The sequence below is a fragment of the Schistocerca americana genome, chromosome 2 (genome assembly GCF_021461395.2).
Source record: "Schistocerca americana isolate TAMUIC-IGC-003095 chromosome 2, iqSchAmer2.1, whole genome shotgun sequence".
Taxonomy (NCBI): domain Eukaryota; kingdom Metazoa; phylum Arthropoda; class Insecta; order Orthoptera; family Acrididae; genus Schistocerca; species Schistocerca americana.
In genome coordinates, this window is record NC_060120.1 from 106,708,848 (window position 1) to 106,723,245 (window position 14,398).

At 37.9% G+C, this 14,398-nt stretch overlaps 2 protein-coding genes across 3 annotated transcripts in view; one reads left to right on the forward strand and one right to left on the reverse strand.

Annotated features, from left to right (window-relative positions):
* Positions 1–3,051, reverse strand: part of LOC124596586 (endoribonuclease LACTB2) — a 93,405-nt gene extending 90,354 nt beyond the window's left edge. For both annotated transcript variants that reach the window (XM_047135779.1, XM_047135778.1), the window contains exon 1: positions 2,864–3,051. In XM_047135779.1, coding sequence (XP_046991735.1) covers positions 2,864–2,985 — 122 coding nt within the window. In that variant the 5' untranslated portion in view covers positions 2,986–3,051. The remainder of the gene's footprint in view (positions 1–2,863) is intronic.
* LOC124596585 (centrosomal protein of 78 kDa-like) overlaps positions 2,991–14,398 on the forward strand; it is a 128,539-nt gene continuing 117,131 nt past the window's right edge. Inside the window, exon 1 of the mRNA XM_047135777.1 lies at positions 2,991–3,318. The gene's annotated coding sequence lies outside the window, so the exon portion shown is untranslated. The remainder of the gene's footprint in view (positions 3,319–14,398) is intronic.

The following is a 14,398-nucleotide window of genomic DNA, read 5'->3' on the forward strand; positions in this document are numbered from 1 at the left end:
GAGTAGAAACTGTGGCTCATCAGAAATGACTTCAGCCTTTTTTTCACCAAGCTGTCTTGCTTTACCAACTTACCAACTCCTCCGATAGGGTGATGTTATGGCATATGAGACATGAATGTTATTGCCATTTCTTGTTGTGTAATTGTGCACAGAGCTGTTCAGCTGATAGGTATTGGAGGTTCCTAAATATTCTCTTACAAAGACTATTGTTTCAAATATATACAGGCATAGAAGGTTCAGTATCTTTAGAGTAGGAAAAAGAGAGCGACGTGAACCATGCCTCTTTATGTTGCAGCTGATTCTGATAGCTCGTTTCTGGGTTTTGAAAACAGATTGACTACAGGGTGCGTTCCCCCAAAATATTATTCCATATCGGATTGCTGTCTGTAAATGTGCGTGATATGCCTGTATTACTATTTCTCTATTACAACTTGTGCTTAGTATCCGTAGCATGTAACAGAATGATGATAGCTTGGTTGTAAGAGGTTTAATGTGTGTATTCCACTTGAGATCACTCTGCAGGTATATTCCTCGGAACTTAACATCATCAACTAATTTTAGAATTTTGTTGTTTATTTTCAATGCGTGTTCATTTTGTTGTTTATAGTGGGATATATGAAAGTTCATGGCCACCGTTTTCCCAGTGTTAATTATAAGGTTTTTTTTTTTTTTTTTTTTTTTTTTCCAAACCAGTGTGTTAGTTCCAGCAATGATGCATCTGTAGTTAATTGAAGCTGTTTTTGGTCTGATCCTGTAATCAAAATACTGGTATCATCCGCAAATAAAGTTTTCTGTTCGGCATGGACAGTGTCATTCAGGTCATCAATATACAAAAGAAAGAGGATGGGGCCTAATGTTGATCCTTGTGGCACACCATATTTGATGGTAGTTTTTTTGATGTGTATGTTGTTCTTCTTGAAATGTTTTCAGTTATTGTGTCCTGTTCAAGAACAACTTTTTGTTGCCAGCTAGTAAGATATAATCTAATCCATTCATTTGGAATACCTCTAATTCCCTTTCTTTCCAACTTATATCTGTAGGTATAATATATGCACTTTGTGCCATTTAAGGGAATGGGGCAGAAAATAAAAAAAGCCCTTGATTCATGTGTGCATTTCTTATGCACTTGACATGTTCCATATCATAACCGTCACCATGAGACTGATCAGTGGAACATATAACTAACTAACTACTGATGCAAATTACGAATTGCTTTACTCTATCCTACACCTGGTTGACAAAAAATTCCCAGCTACTGAGATCTTTCTTGACTTCACAAAGGCTGTTGACATGGTGAACCACAACACACTTTTGCAAAAGGTGGATTGGTATGAGATAAGGGGAGCTGCCAGTGGCTGGAGATCAGTAGTTATATTTAAGAGTGGGCACATTATGTTCATATAAATAAAGTAAATCAGTCAGGTATTCTAAAAGTGCTACACTCATTTACACAAGAAATAAAGCATGGTGTGCCACACAGCTCAGTTTTAGGTCTTTTTTCATTTCTTCTTTATATAAATGACCTCCCCCACACCCTACCTACTAGCAAGGCATTTTTGTTTGTCAACGACACTAATGTCATTAATCTCAAATACAGATGAATCTCTCCAGATAGCAACCAACAGAAATACTGCCCCAACAGACAGTATCAGATTGCTCCTCACAACAGAAAAGACAGTATGCCTAACCTTTCACACCATTCAGAACAGAACTCCAGGTTCCAACAGCAACAATAAGTGAGAGCAATGCTGAATTTGCCAATGACACAAAATCATTAGGGATCCACATCATGGACACACTCACATGGAATAACCAAATTGACATGATTAGTTCTAGGCTAAGCAAAGTCTGCTTCATGCTCCACTCAGTGAGGGATGGGCTAAACACCAGTACATTGACTTGTATAGTATCATGCTAATTTCCATTCAGCATCCATCATTTTTTGGGGTCATGAATCAGTGAAATTATTCAAATTGCAAAAAAGGCAATTAGAACAATCCTGTGCACGCAGCAAAGACAAACCTGTAAACCACTCTTTAAATAAATAAACATATTGCCTCTCCATAGTCAATACATTTCTGAACTGCCTTGCTTTATTAAACAAAACATCAGTAGACTGGGCTGGTACCTGGATACTCTCCACTATGACATGGGGTAGAAGAGATTGTCATGGTTAGTTCCCTATTCAACTAAACTGTACAGTAACAGTGTCAAGTGTATAAGAATTAAATTTTATAACCATCTTCCAGAAGAAATAGAAATTATTCAGGAACCACATAAATTTAAAAAAATTAAGATAATTGTTAACAATGTAGTGCTTCTCAGTAGGTACTTTCTTCAGTGTGATCTATAAACCAATGCAATGTATACCAAGTGCAGTATTTGTGCTTATATGTTCTTTATTATATTGCACACTTCTGCAAATTGAATGATTGAGTAAGAATACATATCTTCTGTGTGATGTACTCTATGTGTAACAATGTTGTTGGACATGGGTTTATCAACATCTACTTGTCTAGTCCCATATATCATGTTGTACACTTCTGTACACTGATTGATTTAGTGGATCAATAAAGATATAACACAATGATATGTACACATTGAATTCAGTTTTCTTTATTTCTTTTCTCTCTGGAAGAAATTTCGTACTGACAAAATCGGATTTTGAATGACGTCTGTTTCAATCTGGATGCGACAAACTAATATCAGTATCACAAAATGTAAAGACCACGAAAGCAGGCATTCGCTATCACGTTTATTAAATGAATCCTCTAAATTAAAAGCGAATGCGCTGCTGCCTCAAAACGACGTAATAACAGTAAATACGTGCATAATAAACCAACGGAGAAAGTTTCAACATAACCTTTTGCCGGTTCCGATTAAATACGTATTTGTCCCTTGCAGTGTCATAGGTCCGGGGTTACATCCTAGTATTCGAAGAATTCTTGATGACAGTCGCGATATTTTCGGAATTGCAGTAGCCATCGTCGAGAACTGTAATAGTAGACCTTTAACCGCATGATAACAACAGCGTTGCGCATTTGTCGAATGTTTGGGTTGAAATAGCAGGTGCCAGATGCTGGCGCCGCGAGTTTCTGGGCAGTTTGAAATTATTTACTGGTTGCCTGACAGTTGACACTGTGCTGAATACGCTAAACAGCTGGTTTAAGGTTCATTTATATTCGTACAAAATTTGTCTTTCGGGAAATTTTCTCGAACTAAGTTTTAAAAGATTTTACATACGAAAGGCTTTTCCTAATACGATGTTGGATCGTAGAAAGCTGGTAGTGGGCCGTTCAGAAGCTGAAGAAATTTAAGGTACTAGTAGATTTCAATGATATTTTTATTCATTTGTACGTAAGTTCAAACTTTGTGGTTCCTGCTGTTCATGGTGCCTAAGCAGGGAAGCACATACCACGAAATAAAATGATATGCACGTTGAATATGCTTGGCCCTTGGTGTAGTTTACATGTTTCAGTCTTAATCGTATTTAAATTTGGTTTTATGGTTCTTTGAAGGTACACAAGTAACAAATAGAGAATTGCAGCACAATAAGATGCTGACGCATCAGAGGAGCAAGTTATTGTATTCATTACCGCAAAATTACTTAAATAAAATTAGAACTTGAAAATCTCATTTTATCTTGTCTATTCTAAAAGTCAAGATTTTTTTTAAAAAAAAGGAACATTTCACCTTCTTTTTACCAGCTGTTCTGAAACTTCAGTACAGTTATAGAACTTTGTTTCAGGGATAACAAAATAGAGAATGATGTTTTTCTAAACATACATACTGATTTTGCACAAATGGGCAAACTTTGAACTCTGAGAAACACACAGCTCATCCAGTTTTGTACTGTTTAAAGAATATCACCCCCTATTGACTTAGTATACCAACAAGACATAATAAAGATGTAGATTGTTTGAGGTTCTTTTATGCGTGCATATTGATGAAAACTTTAACTGGAAAAACCAGACAATTGATCAGCTAAAAAAGTTTATGTTCAGCTACTTTTGCCATAAGAATAATTGCCAAGTTTGAGAATATAGAAGTCAGTAAGTTAACTTATTTTGTATATTTTCATTCACTGATATCTCGCAGGAAAATATTCTGGGGTAACTCCTTACTTACGTATTCATTGCGTAAAAGAAGGTAATTGGAATTATGTGTGAGGCTCATATATGCATCTTGCAGCCATCTGTTTAAGTGATGGGGAATATTAATCACGGCCAGATGATACATTTATTCACTCATGAAATTTGCTATTGACAATCAACATGAGTGTGAAAGTAACAGAGGTACTCACAAGCACAACACTAGAAGGAAAAGTGATGTGCACTATGGTTCAGTTAATATGACTTTCATCCTCAAAGGGATGCTGCTATAAAGCTCTTTGACAGTCTAGTCATGGAAATTTTCTCTCTCTCTCTCTCTCTCTCTCTCTCTCTCTGTGTGTGTGTGTGTGTGTGTGTGTGTGTGTGTGTGTGTGTGTGTGTGTGTTTTGACATTTAAGTGAGATGTCCAATGTAGCAGGCCTATATACTAAATCTACCTTAAGGCAATCACTTATAAGCTATGTAACTTACAACCATTTTTTCATAATATGGCACTTAAACTACCTGCCAGGTATCTGGAAGTTAGGTTTCAGTACCTTTAGGGAAAGAGATATGCTACACTTTAGATTAGATTAGTTTTTCGTTCCATAGATCCATGCTGAGGAGATCCTCGTAGATGTGGAACATGTCAATATTTTTTATTTTTATTTATTTTTTTTTATTTTAATGCTGAAATAACAATACTAATAGTATGAATATATACAATACATCATTTGTTTCTATTAAGAAAGTCATTGGTGGAGTAGAACAAGTTGGCCACTAGTAAGTCTTTCAGGCTCATTTTAAACTGATCTTTATTTGTAACTAAATTTTTTATGTTTGCTGGCAAATTATTGAAGATTAGTGTTCCTGAGTAGTGTACCCCTTTTTGAACTAAAGTGCTTCTAAGTCCTTGTGCAGATCATTTTTGTTCCTGGTATTGTATGTATGAACTGAGCTGTTTGTTGGAAAAAGAGATAAATTATTTAGGACAAATTTCATTAAGGAGTAAATATACTGAGAGCCAGTTCTTTGAAGAGGTTTCTACAGGACGTCCATGAATTAACTCCACAAATAATACATATTACTCTCTTTTGGACTGTGAAAACTTCTGTTTGACTTAAAGAGTTACCCCAAAATATTACACTATATGACATTACGGACATATGGCACAGTATGCAAGCTTTTTCATTTTTATGTCACCTATGTCAGCTAACACTCGAATTGCAAATATAGATTTGTTAAGGCGTTTCTGCAGTTCTGTGGTGTGCTCCTTCCAACTGAATTTATTATCAAGTTGTAATCCCAGGAATTTAAGACTGTCAACCTCTTCTATCTGCTCTTCTTCACACTTTATGCATATGCTGGGTGGAAACCTCTTACAGATTCTGAATTGCATATAGTGAGTCTTTTCAAAGTTTAATGTCAGTGAGTTGGCTTTAAACCATTTATTAATATCCATGAAAATATCATTAGCAGATCTTTCTAGAACTACACTCGACATACTATTTATTGCAGTACTTGTGTTATCTGCAAACAAAACGAATTCTGCTTCTGGCAGTGTAACTGATGAGAGATCATTAATGTACACAAGAAAAAGCAATGGCCCTAAGATGGATCCTTGTGGGCACCACATGTAATTTCTTCCCATTCTGATGATGACTGATGACTTAATTCATTAGTCCCTTGCACTGACACCCTTTTTCTCCTGTTAGCGAAGTATGACTTGAACCATTTTGCAACACTGCCCATTAGACCATAGAATTCTAATTTATTTAAAAGGATGTTGTGGTTCACACAATCAAATGCCTTTGACAAATCACAGAAATACCTGCTGCTTGTTATTTAATGAATTAAGTACATTTTCACTGTAGGTGTCAATAGCCTTCTCGATATCAGAACCCTTCAGAAATCCAAACTGCGTTCTTGATAATATGTTATTTGTGGTCAGATGGTTGAGAAGCTGCCGGTACATTACTTTTCTAAAATTTTTGAGAATGCTGGCAAAAGTGAAATCGGTCTGTAGTTTGATGGTGTCTCTTTAACCCCTTTCTTGAATAGCGGCTTAACATCTGTATATTTAGCCAGTCAGGAAATGTCCCAGTTATAATTGACTGGTTACACAAGTAACTTAGAATTGTACTAAACTCACAAGAACATGTCTTAATTAACTTTGTTGATATTTCGTCGTAACCACTAGAATGCTTTGTTTTTAAAGATTTTATTATGGAAGTTATTTCTTTTGGTGAAGTGAGTGACACATTCATGTACCTGAAGCTATTTGTAAAGGCTAGTTTCAGATATTCACGGCCATTATTTACTGATCCTGACAATCCCATTCTATCAGTAACGGATATAAAGTACTTGTTAAATAGATTTGCCACACTATGCCCATCGGTTACTAATGTGTCATCCACCCTTAATGCTATTTGCTCCTGTTCCTTTCTGGTTCTACCAGCCTCCTCTTTCACTATATCCCACATTGTTTTTATTTTGCTCCCTGACATTGCTATCTTCTTCTGGTAGTGCATTTGTTTAGATGTCTGAATTACTTTTTTAAAATATTTTACAGTATACCTTGTATTTAGCTAAATCATCCGTATTAGAGCTATTCTTGGTCGACAGATACATTTTCCTTTTTGTCTTACAGGAAATCTTTATTCCTTGTGTAATCCATGGTTTTATTATAGACTTCTGTTTAATTTGAGTAACTTTTAGAGAAAACCTTTTTCAAACATGGTGCTGACATTGTTCATGAATGTGTTATATTTTTCATTCATGTCGTGAGCACTATAAACATCTTTCCAGTTCATATCTTTGAGCAGTTTTCCAAAACACTCAATTTTTGGTAGATTGACTACTCTCCTGTACTTAGACTTAGCAGTCTTGATAATCTGCTTGGAATTTACGTCTAAAACAAGGAGCTACATGTCATGATCTGATAGTCCATCCATTATAGGTTTTATGATATGGTTTTGTTCCTTTGATTTGTCTATAAAAATGTTATCAATGGCTGTCCTTGAGGATTTAGTGATCCTAGTTGGAAAGTTTACAGTGTGAGTTAGATTGAAAGACAACATTACTAACTGCAGTAAATGTTTACTGGAAGACTGCATTAGAAAATCTGTATTAAAGTCACCAGCAATCAAAATTTCTTTGTTTCTTCCTGTTAAATAACCCAAAAAAGCTTCTAGATGATTTATGAATAGATTATAATTTCCCGCAGGTGCTCGGTAAATAATTACTATTATATAGGATCTGTTATGGAACTCTACTTCTGTTGCATATGCTTCTAGATGCTGCTCTAAACAGAATTTATTAATGTCAGTGGGTTGAATTTATGGCAGTTTTAAATAAGTGTGGCAACTCCTCCTCCATCCATATCTACTCTGCAGAAGTAGGAAGCTAGCTTGAATCCTGAAATGTCTAACATATCTATACCGGTGATCACTTGATGTTCAGAGAGGCAGATTATGTCAATTTGGTTAGATGAATCCATTTCATCAATACAAATGAGTAGTTCATCAACTTTATTTCTGAGTCCCGGAATGTTCTGGTGTAATAAAGATAACTGACACTGCATACTAGTGGGATTATAACTGCTTTGGCGAAGATGAACTGGCAGTTTCTGATTACTATCTGTTAAACATTGTTTAAATGGAGGCTGTACGCTAAAAATCTGACTCCTGTTCATCTGTTTTCTCAAACTGTGTGTGTCTGCCAATCTCTCTTAAAACTCGTTTTCTTTCCCCCTTCCCTATCCTAAAAAAAGGCACCCCTCTGACACCTGTGACCACTGGTATTTTACCACTTGTGACAGTGTCCCCCCTGAAATTTTCTGCAATCAACCCAGACAGTGAATGATTAGTGCATCAACCACCTGACAAGTTACAGTAGTAGTGCTGTATTCCTGCCCCTGTATTTCAAGAAAAGAAACAATGTTAAGAATATTATGTTTGCATGAAATGAGATAATTTATGTCATGCTTTAAACTTTTAAATAAACTAAACATCAGCTACACCACAAAAGAAAATCTCAATTTCAACAACTTTGTGTAATGTAGGTCTATACCATTAATTAAAATGAAGAACAATACAGATAATGAAAGAAAGCTGCAGTAATACATACAGGCAACAAAGGGAAGGAAATCCGAAGGCATAGCTTTGCAGCGATATATACTGATAAAATTTTCTCGGGCTTCCAGCAGCGTCCAGTGGTATAAAACCTAACAGCTTTAGGCCGAGTTCTCCTCGGCCATTGTCAAGTGGTGACTGTTGAATGATTGCTGCTGCCGTCCTTATATGGCTGCGCAGTCTTCGGTGACGACACCGGTGATCGCTCCAGTGCCATATACGGTAATGTTTTCATTGTACACTTGCTGTGCCTGCTTCAACTTTCCAATGGCTGGGTTCCAAACTGTGCTTAGCTGCAGGCTGCTGTCTTTATTGAGGGTGTTGTCAGAAATTTTTAACTCGATCACTTCTTCTATAACACTGTTCCAAAAACTAGTAGTTCATGTAATAACAGATGTTTCAGCAAATTCAACAGAGTGTCCATTTTCTAAAGCATGCTCTGCCACCGCTGATTCCTCAGGATACTGTAGATGTTCCATACGGTGCTGTTCAATAGTACGTACAGTCTGCCTGATATAGAACTGTCCACACTCTCACAGTTTCTTACATACTCCTGATGTTCTGAGTTCAACATTGTCTTTCGCAGGCCTCACTGGTTGTAGAATTTTAGCCAGTGCACGAAAAACTATATCGATTTTTATGCTTCTTTAGAAGCCGGCTAATCATTTCTGTTACAGAGACACAGAATGGCAAGAACGCAAGCTTTTTCATTCCCTCCTTGGAGATATTCTACTTACATTTCATTGGCAAGATGGCGTGTGAAATCTGGTGGTTATTGTAACCGTTTTCTTTAAATGGTTTCTGTAAGTGGCTCATTTCCTTCGGAAGGCTTTGAGTGTCTGAAATGGCTTCCGCTCGATGCACCAATGTCCTCAGAACAGAACTTTCCTGCGAAGGTTGGTGATAGCTGGTAGCATGCAGATATCGGTTTGTGTGGGTGGGTTTTCAATAAACATTGTGGCTAGACACCCATTTCCCTTCCGGCAGACAAGGATGTCTAGAAAAGGCAAGGCACCATCTGTCTTTACTCCCATTACCCCCATTGTGAATCTGGTGTTATCATGAATGCTGTTGATGTAGTTGGAAAAATTCTCCCAGCTTTTCGCCCATGAGGCCAGACAAAGAATGTGTCATGTAACAGTAAAAACAACTAGGCTTTGCAGGAGCTGTGTCCAAGGTGATGTTCTCAGAGTACTTCCTGAACTGATTGGCTACAACTGGAGCTAATGGGCTTCCCGTTGCAATGCCATCTGCCTGGTTAAAATAATCTCCATCATACAAAAAATACAATGATGTCAGAGGGTGCTTAAATAAATCCCCAACAGTATCGTCAAACAGCTGGGAGAGCAAATCTAAAGAGTCTTTGATGGGAACCGGCCCGACCAGTGACACCACACCAAAGCTAACCATCATATCTCCTTTTCCAAGATGCAAGCATTTCATTCGACTGTTGAATTCAGTCGTATTTTTTATCTGGTGCTCACAATGACCAATGTGTGGAGTAAGGAGAATGGCCAGATGTTTAGCTAGTCTGTACATAGGTGATCCAGTGGTACTTGCAATGGATCTTGGAGGAGTGTGCTCCTTATGAACCTCGGTAAGGCCATACAAGTATGTGGACAAGGTGCCTGAGGGATGAGCTTTCTAATGACATTCTCTTCCAGTAAAGATCGCTTTAGGAGCCCAGCCACAGTGTTTATCGGAAACCCACCCACACAGACTGATATCTGCATGCTACCAGCTATCACCACCCTTTGCAGAAAAGTTCTGTTTTGAGAACATTGGTGAATTGAGTGGAAGCTGTTTCATGCACTGAAAGCCTTCTGAAGGAACTGAGCCACTTATGGAAAGTCTTCAAAGAAAATGACTACAACAAACGCCATATTTTGAAAGATGGGGTCATGAAGAAGCCTGCGGTCTTGCCATTTTGCGGCTCAAAACAGGAAAGATTAGCCGACTTCTAAATAAGCATAAAATCGATACAGTTTTTAGGTCACCAGTTAAAACTCGACAGCTTGTGAGGCCTGTGAAAGACAATGTTGAACTCAGAACTCGTGGAGTACACAAAATACCGTGTTGGTGTGGAAGTTCTATATCTGACAGACTGTACATACTATTGAACAGAGCCATGTGGAACACGAGAGATGTTTTCGCTTACAGTATCCTGAGAAATCGGTAGTTGAAGAATGTGCTTTAGAAAATGGACACCATATTGCATTCAGAGGCTTCCTTTACCAGGATACAGGTTGGCTGGCAGCTTTTTGAGGAGCTCTTTGCGGTGTGGGGGAGTAGCCATGTATGTGAAAAACAGCATCCCGTTTGAGTCAATTGATGTTTCAAAGTACTGCACTGAAAAGGTGTTTGAATGTTGTGCAGGTGTGGTTAAATTTAACGGAGCTAAACTTCTAACTGTTGTTTTTTATATATCCCCAGACTCCGATTTCACAACATTTTTGCTAAAGCTAGAGGAGGTTCTTGGTTCACTTTATAGGAAATACAAAAAGCTAGTTATATGTGGTGACTTCAGTATTAATTGTATAAGTGATTGTGCAAGCCGGCCGCAGTGGCCGTGCGGTTCTGGCGCTGCAGTCCGGAACCGCGGGACTGCTACGGTCGCAGGTTCGAATCCTGCCTCGGGCATGGGTGTGTGTGATGTCCTTAGGTTAGTTAGGTTTAAGATGTTGAGTCCCATAGTACTCAGAGCCATTTGAACCATTTGATTGTGCAAGGAAGAGGATGCTGGTAGACCTCTTTAATTCATATAATCTTATGCAAACCGTATTCTTTCCAACGAGAGTGCCAGGGAAGAGTAGAACAACCATAGACAACATTTTTGTTTATTCCTCATTACTAGAAGGGCATTCTGTTAGCGAAAAGGTGAATGGCCTTTCAGATCATGATGCACAAATTTTAACTTTAAAAGATTTTTGTGCTGCAACACGTGTTATAGTCATCAGCTGTTCAGGAAAGCTGATCCAATTGCTGTAGAGACCTTTGTAAACCTTATAAAGGAACAAGAGTGGCAAGATGTTTATAGCGCTGATACAGTAGACGATAAATATAATGTTTTTCTCAAGACTTTTCTCATGCTCTTTGAAAGTTGCTTTCCATTAGAACGTTTAAAACAGGGTACTAGCACAAACAGACAGCCTGGGTGGCTGACTAGAGGGATAAGAATATCTTGTAGAACAAAGTGGCAATTATATCAAAACGTTAGAAACAGTCAAAATCTAAATGCAGCAGCCCATTAGAAACAGTATTGTAAGGTGCTTAAAAATGTTATTAGGAAGACAAAAAGTATGTGGTATGCAGATAGAATAGCTAAGTCTCAGGATAGAATTAAAACCATATGGTCAGTCGTAAAGGAAGTTGCTGGTCTGCAGAGACAGGTCGAGGATATAGAATCAGTGCATAGTGGGAATGTCCGTGTTACAGTATTTAATAATCACTTTCTGAATATAGCAGGTGAACTAAACAGAAACCTAGTCCCAACAGGGAATCATATAGCGCTCTTAGAAAAAAGTGTTCAGAGACTGTTACCTGAAATGCTCCTCCATGATACTGACAAGAGGGAGATTGAGTTAATAATTAAATCACTAAAGACCAAGAACTCTCATGGATATGACGGGGTATCTAGCAGAATACTGAAGTATTGTTCTATGTATGTTAGCCCAGTTCTCAGCCATATCTGTAACTTTTCCTTTAGGAGTGGTCAGTTTCCTGACCGATTAAAGTACTCGGTAGTGAAGCCACTTTATAAAAAGGGAGACATTGATAATGTTGACAATTTTAGACCTATTTCTATGCCATCGGTGTTTGCTAAAGTTGCCGAGAAGGTTGTATATACAAGGTTATTGGAGCATTTAAATTCACATAATTTGCTGTCAAATGTTCAGTTTGGTTTTAGAAATGGTTTAACAACTGAAAATGCTATATTCTCTTTTCTCTGTGAGGTTTTGGACGGATTAAATAAAAGGTTGCAAACGCAAGGTGTCTTCTTTGATTTAACGAAGGCTTTTGACTGTGTTGACCACAAAATATTACTGCAGAAGTTGAACCATTATGGAGTAAGGGGAGTAGCTTACAATTGGTTCGCCTCTTACTTTAAGAACAGAAAGCAGAGGGTAATTCTCCGCAATATTGAGAGTGGTAGTGATGTTCAGTCCCAGTGGGGCACTGTTAAGTGGGGCGTTCCCCAGGGGTCGGTGCTGGGGCCACTGCTGTTTCTTATTTATATAAATGATATGCCTTCTAGTATTACAGGTGATTCAAAAATATTTCTGTTTGCTGATGACACCAGCTTGATAGTGAAGGATCTTGTGTGTAATATTGAAACAGTAACAAATAATGTAGTTCATGAAATAAGTTCATGGCTTGTGGAAAATAATTTGATGCTAAATCACAGTAAGACTCAGTTTTTACAGTTTCTAACTCACAATTCAACAAGAACCGATATTTTGATCAGACAGAATAGGCATATTATAAGCGAGACGGAACAGTTCAAGTTCCTAGGCGTTCGGATAGATAGTAAGCTGTTGTGGAAAGCCCATGTCCAGGATCTTGTTCAGAAGCTAAATGCTGCTTTATTTACCATCAGAACAGTATCTGAAATAAGTGACACTTCAACACGAAAAGTAGTCTACTTCGCATATTTTCATACGCTTATGTCGTATGGTATTATTTTTTGATGTAATTCTTCTGATTCAAAAAGGGTATTTTTGGCTCAAAAACAGGCTGTTCGAGCTATATGTGGTGTAAGTTCGAGAACCTCTTGCCGACCCCTATTCAAAAATCTGGGAATTCTGACATTGCCCTCACAGTATATATTTTCTTTAATGTCGTTTGTTGTTAGCAATATTAGCCTATTCCCAAGAGTTAGCAGCTTTCACTCAGTTAATACTAGGCAGAAATCAAATCTGCATGTAGAATGCACTTCCTTGACTCTTGTGCAGAAAGGAGTGCAGTATTCTGCTGCATCCATTTTCAATAAGCTACCACAAGAACTCAAAAATCTTAGCAGCAGCCCAAACTCTTTTTAAGTCGAAACTGAAGAGTTTCCTCATGGCTCACTCCTTCTATTCTGTCGAGGAGCTCCTGGAAGAGCTAAAAAATTAAGCAAATTCCAGTGTTACATTCTTGATTTTCTTCATTTAAACTTACGACTTGTCACCTGAATATGTTTTTTTATATTTCATTTTATCTGTTTCTAATATCGTGTTATAATTTCATTTATTGACTCGTTCCATGACCATGGAGACCCACGGAACAATAAATAAATAAATAAAAAATAAATAAATTCACTGAGACATCTGTTATTATGCGAACTACTATTTTTTGGGACACTGTTATAAAAGAAGCAACCAAGTTAAAAATTTCTGACAACTCCCTCAATAAAGATGACAGCCTGCAGCTAAGCACAGCTTGGAACCCAGCGATCGGAAAGTTGAAGCGGGTGTGAGAAGTGCGCCATGAAAACATTACCTTATATGGCTCTGGAGCGAGCATCAGTGATGTCATTGAAGATAGTGCGGCTGTATAAGGATGGCAGCAGCAATCATTCAACAGTCATCACTTGACAGTGGCAGAGGAGAACTCAGCCAAAAGCTTGTGGCTTTTAAACCACTGGATGCATCTGGAAGCCCAAGAAAATTTTATCGGAAGGAAATCCCACTGTGCCAGGGGAGACAGCAAGTCCAGGAAAAGATGTGGAAGTAACAACGGACTAGGGTGGAGGATCTTTACTGATAGAAAGATTTCTTTGAATTGATGCACAAGTAATTTGTATTACCTACTTTTGGAATCTAAAAGCTTAAACTGACTAGATGAGTTTCCTTAAAGAGTGATCCCGTATGTCATTACTGAAAGAAAGTTTGCATTGTATGTGTCAGTTTTTCATTTTTACATCACTAATGTCTGACAACATCCACAATGCAAATAAAGACTTGTGTAGGTGTTTTAACAGTTCTGTGTTATGGTACTCCAAATCACATTTATTTTCAATTAGCTGGCAACCTCCCCCTGCGGGCTCGGGGGTTAGAATAGGCCCGAGGTATTCCTGCCTGACGTAAGAGGTGACTAAAAGGAGTCTCTCACCTTTTGGCCTTTATGTGATGGTCCCCTGTAGGGTTTGGCCTCCATTTTTCAAAATTCTCCCGAAGAGCAAGCCAATTGGGG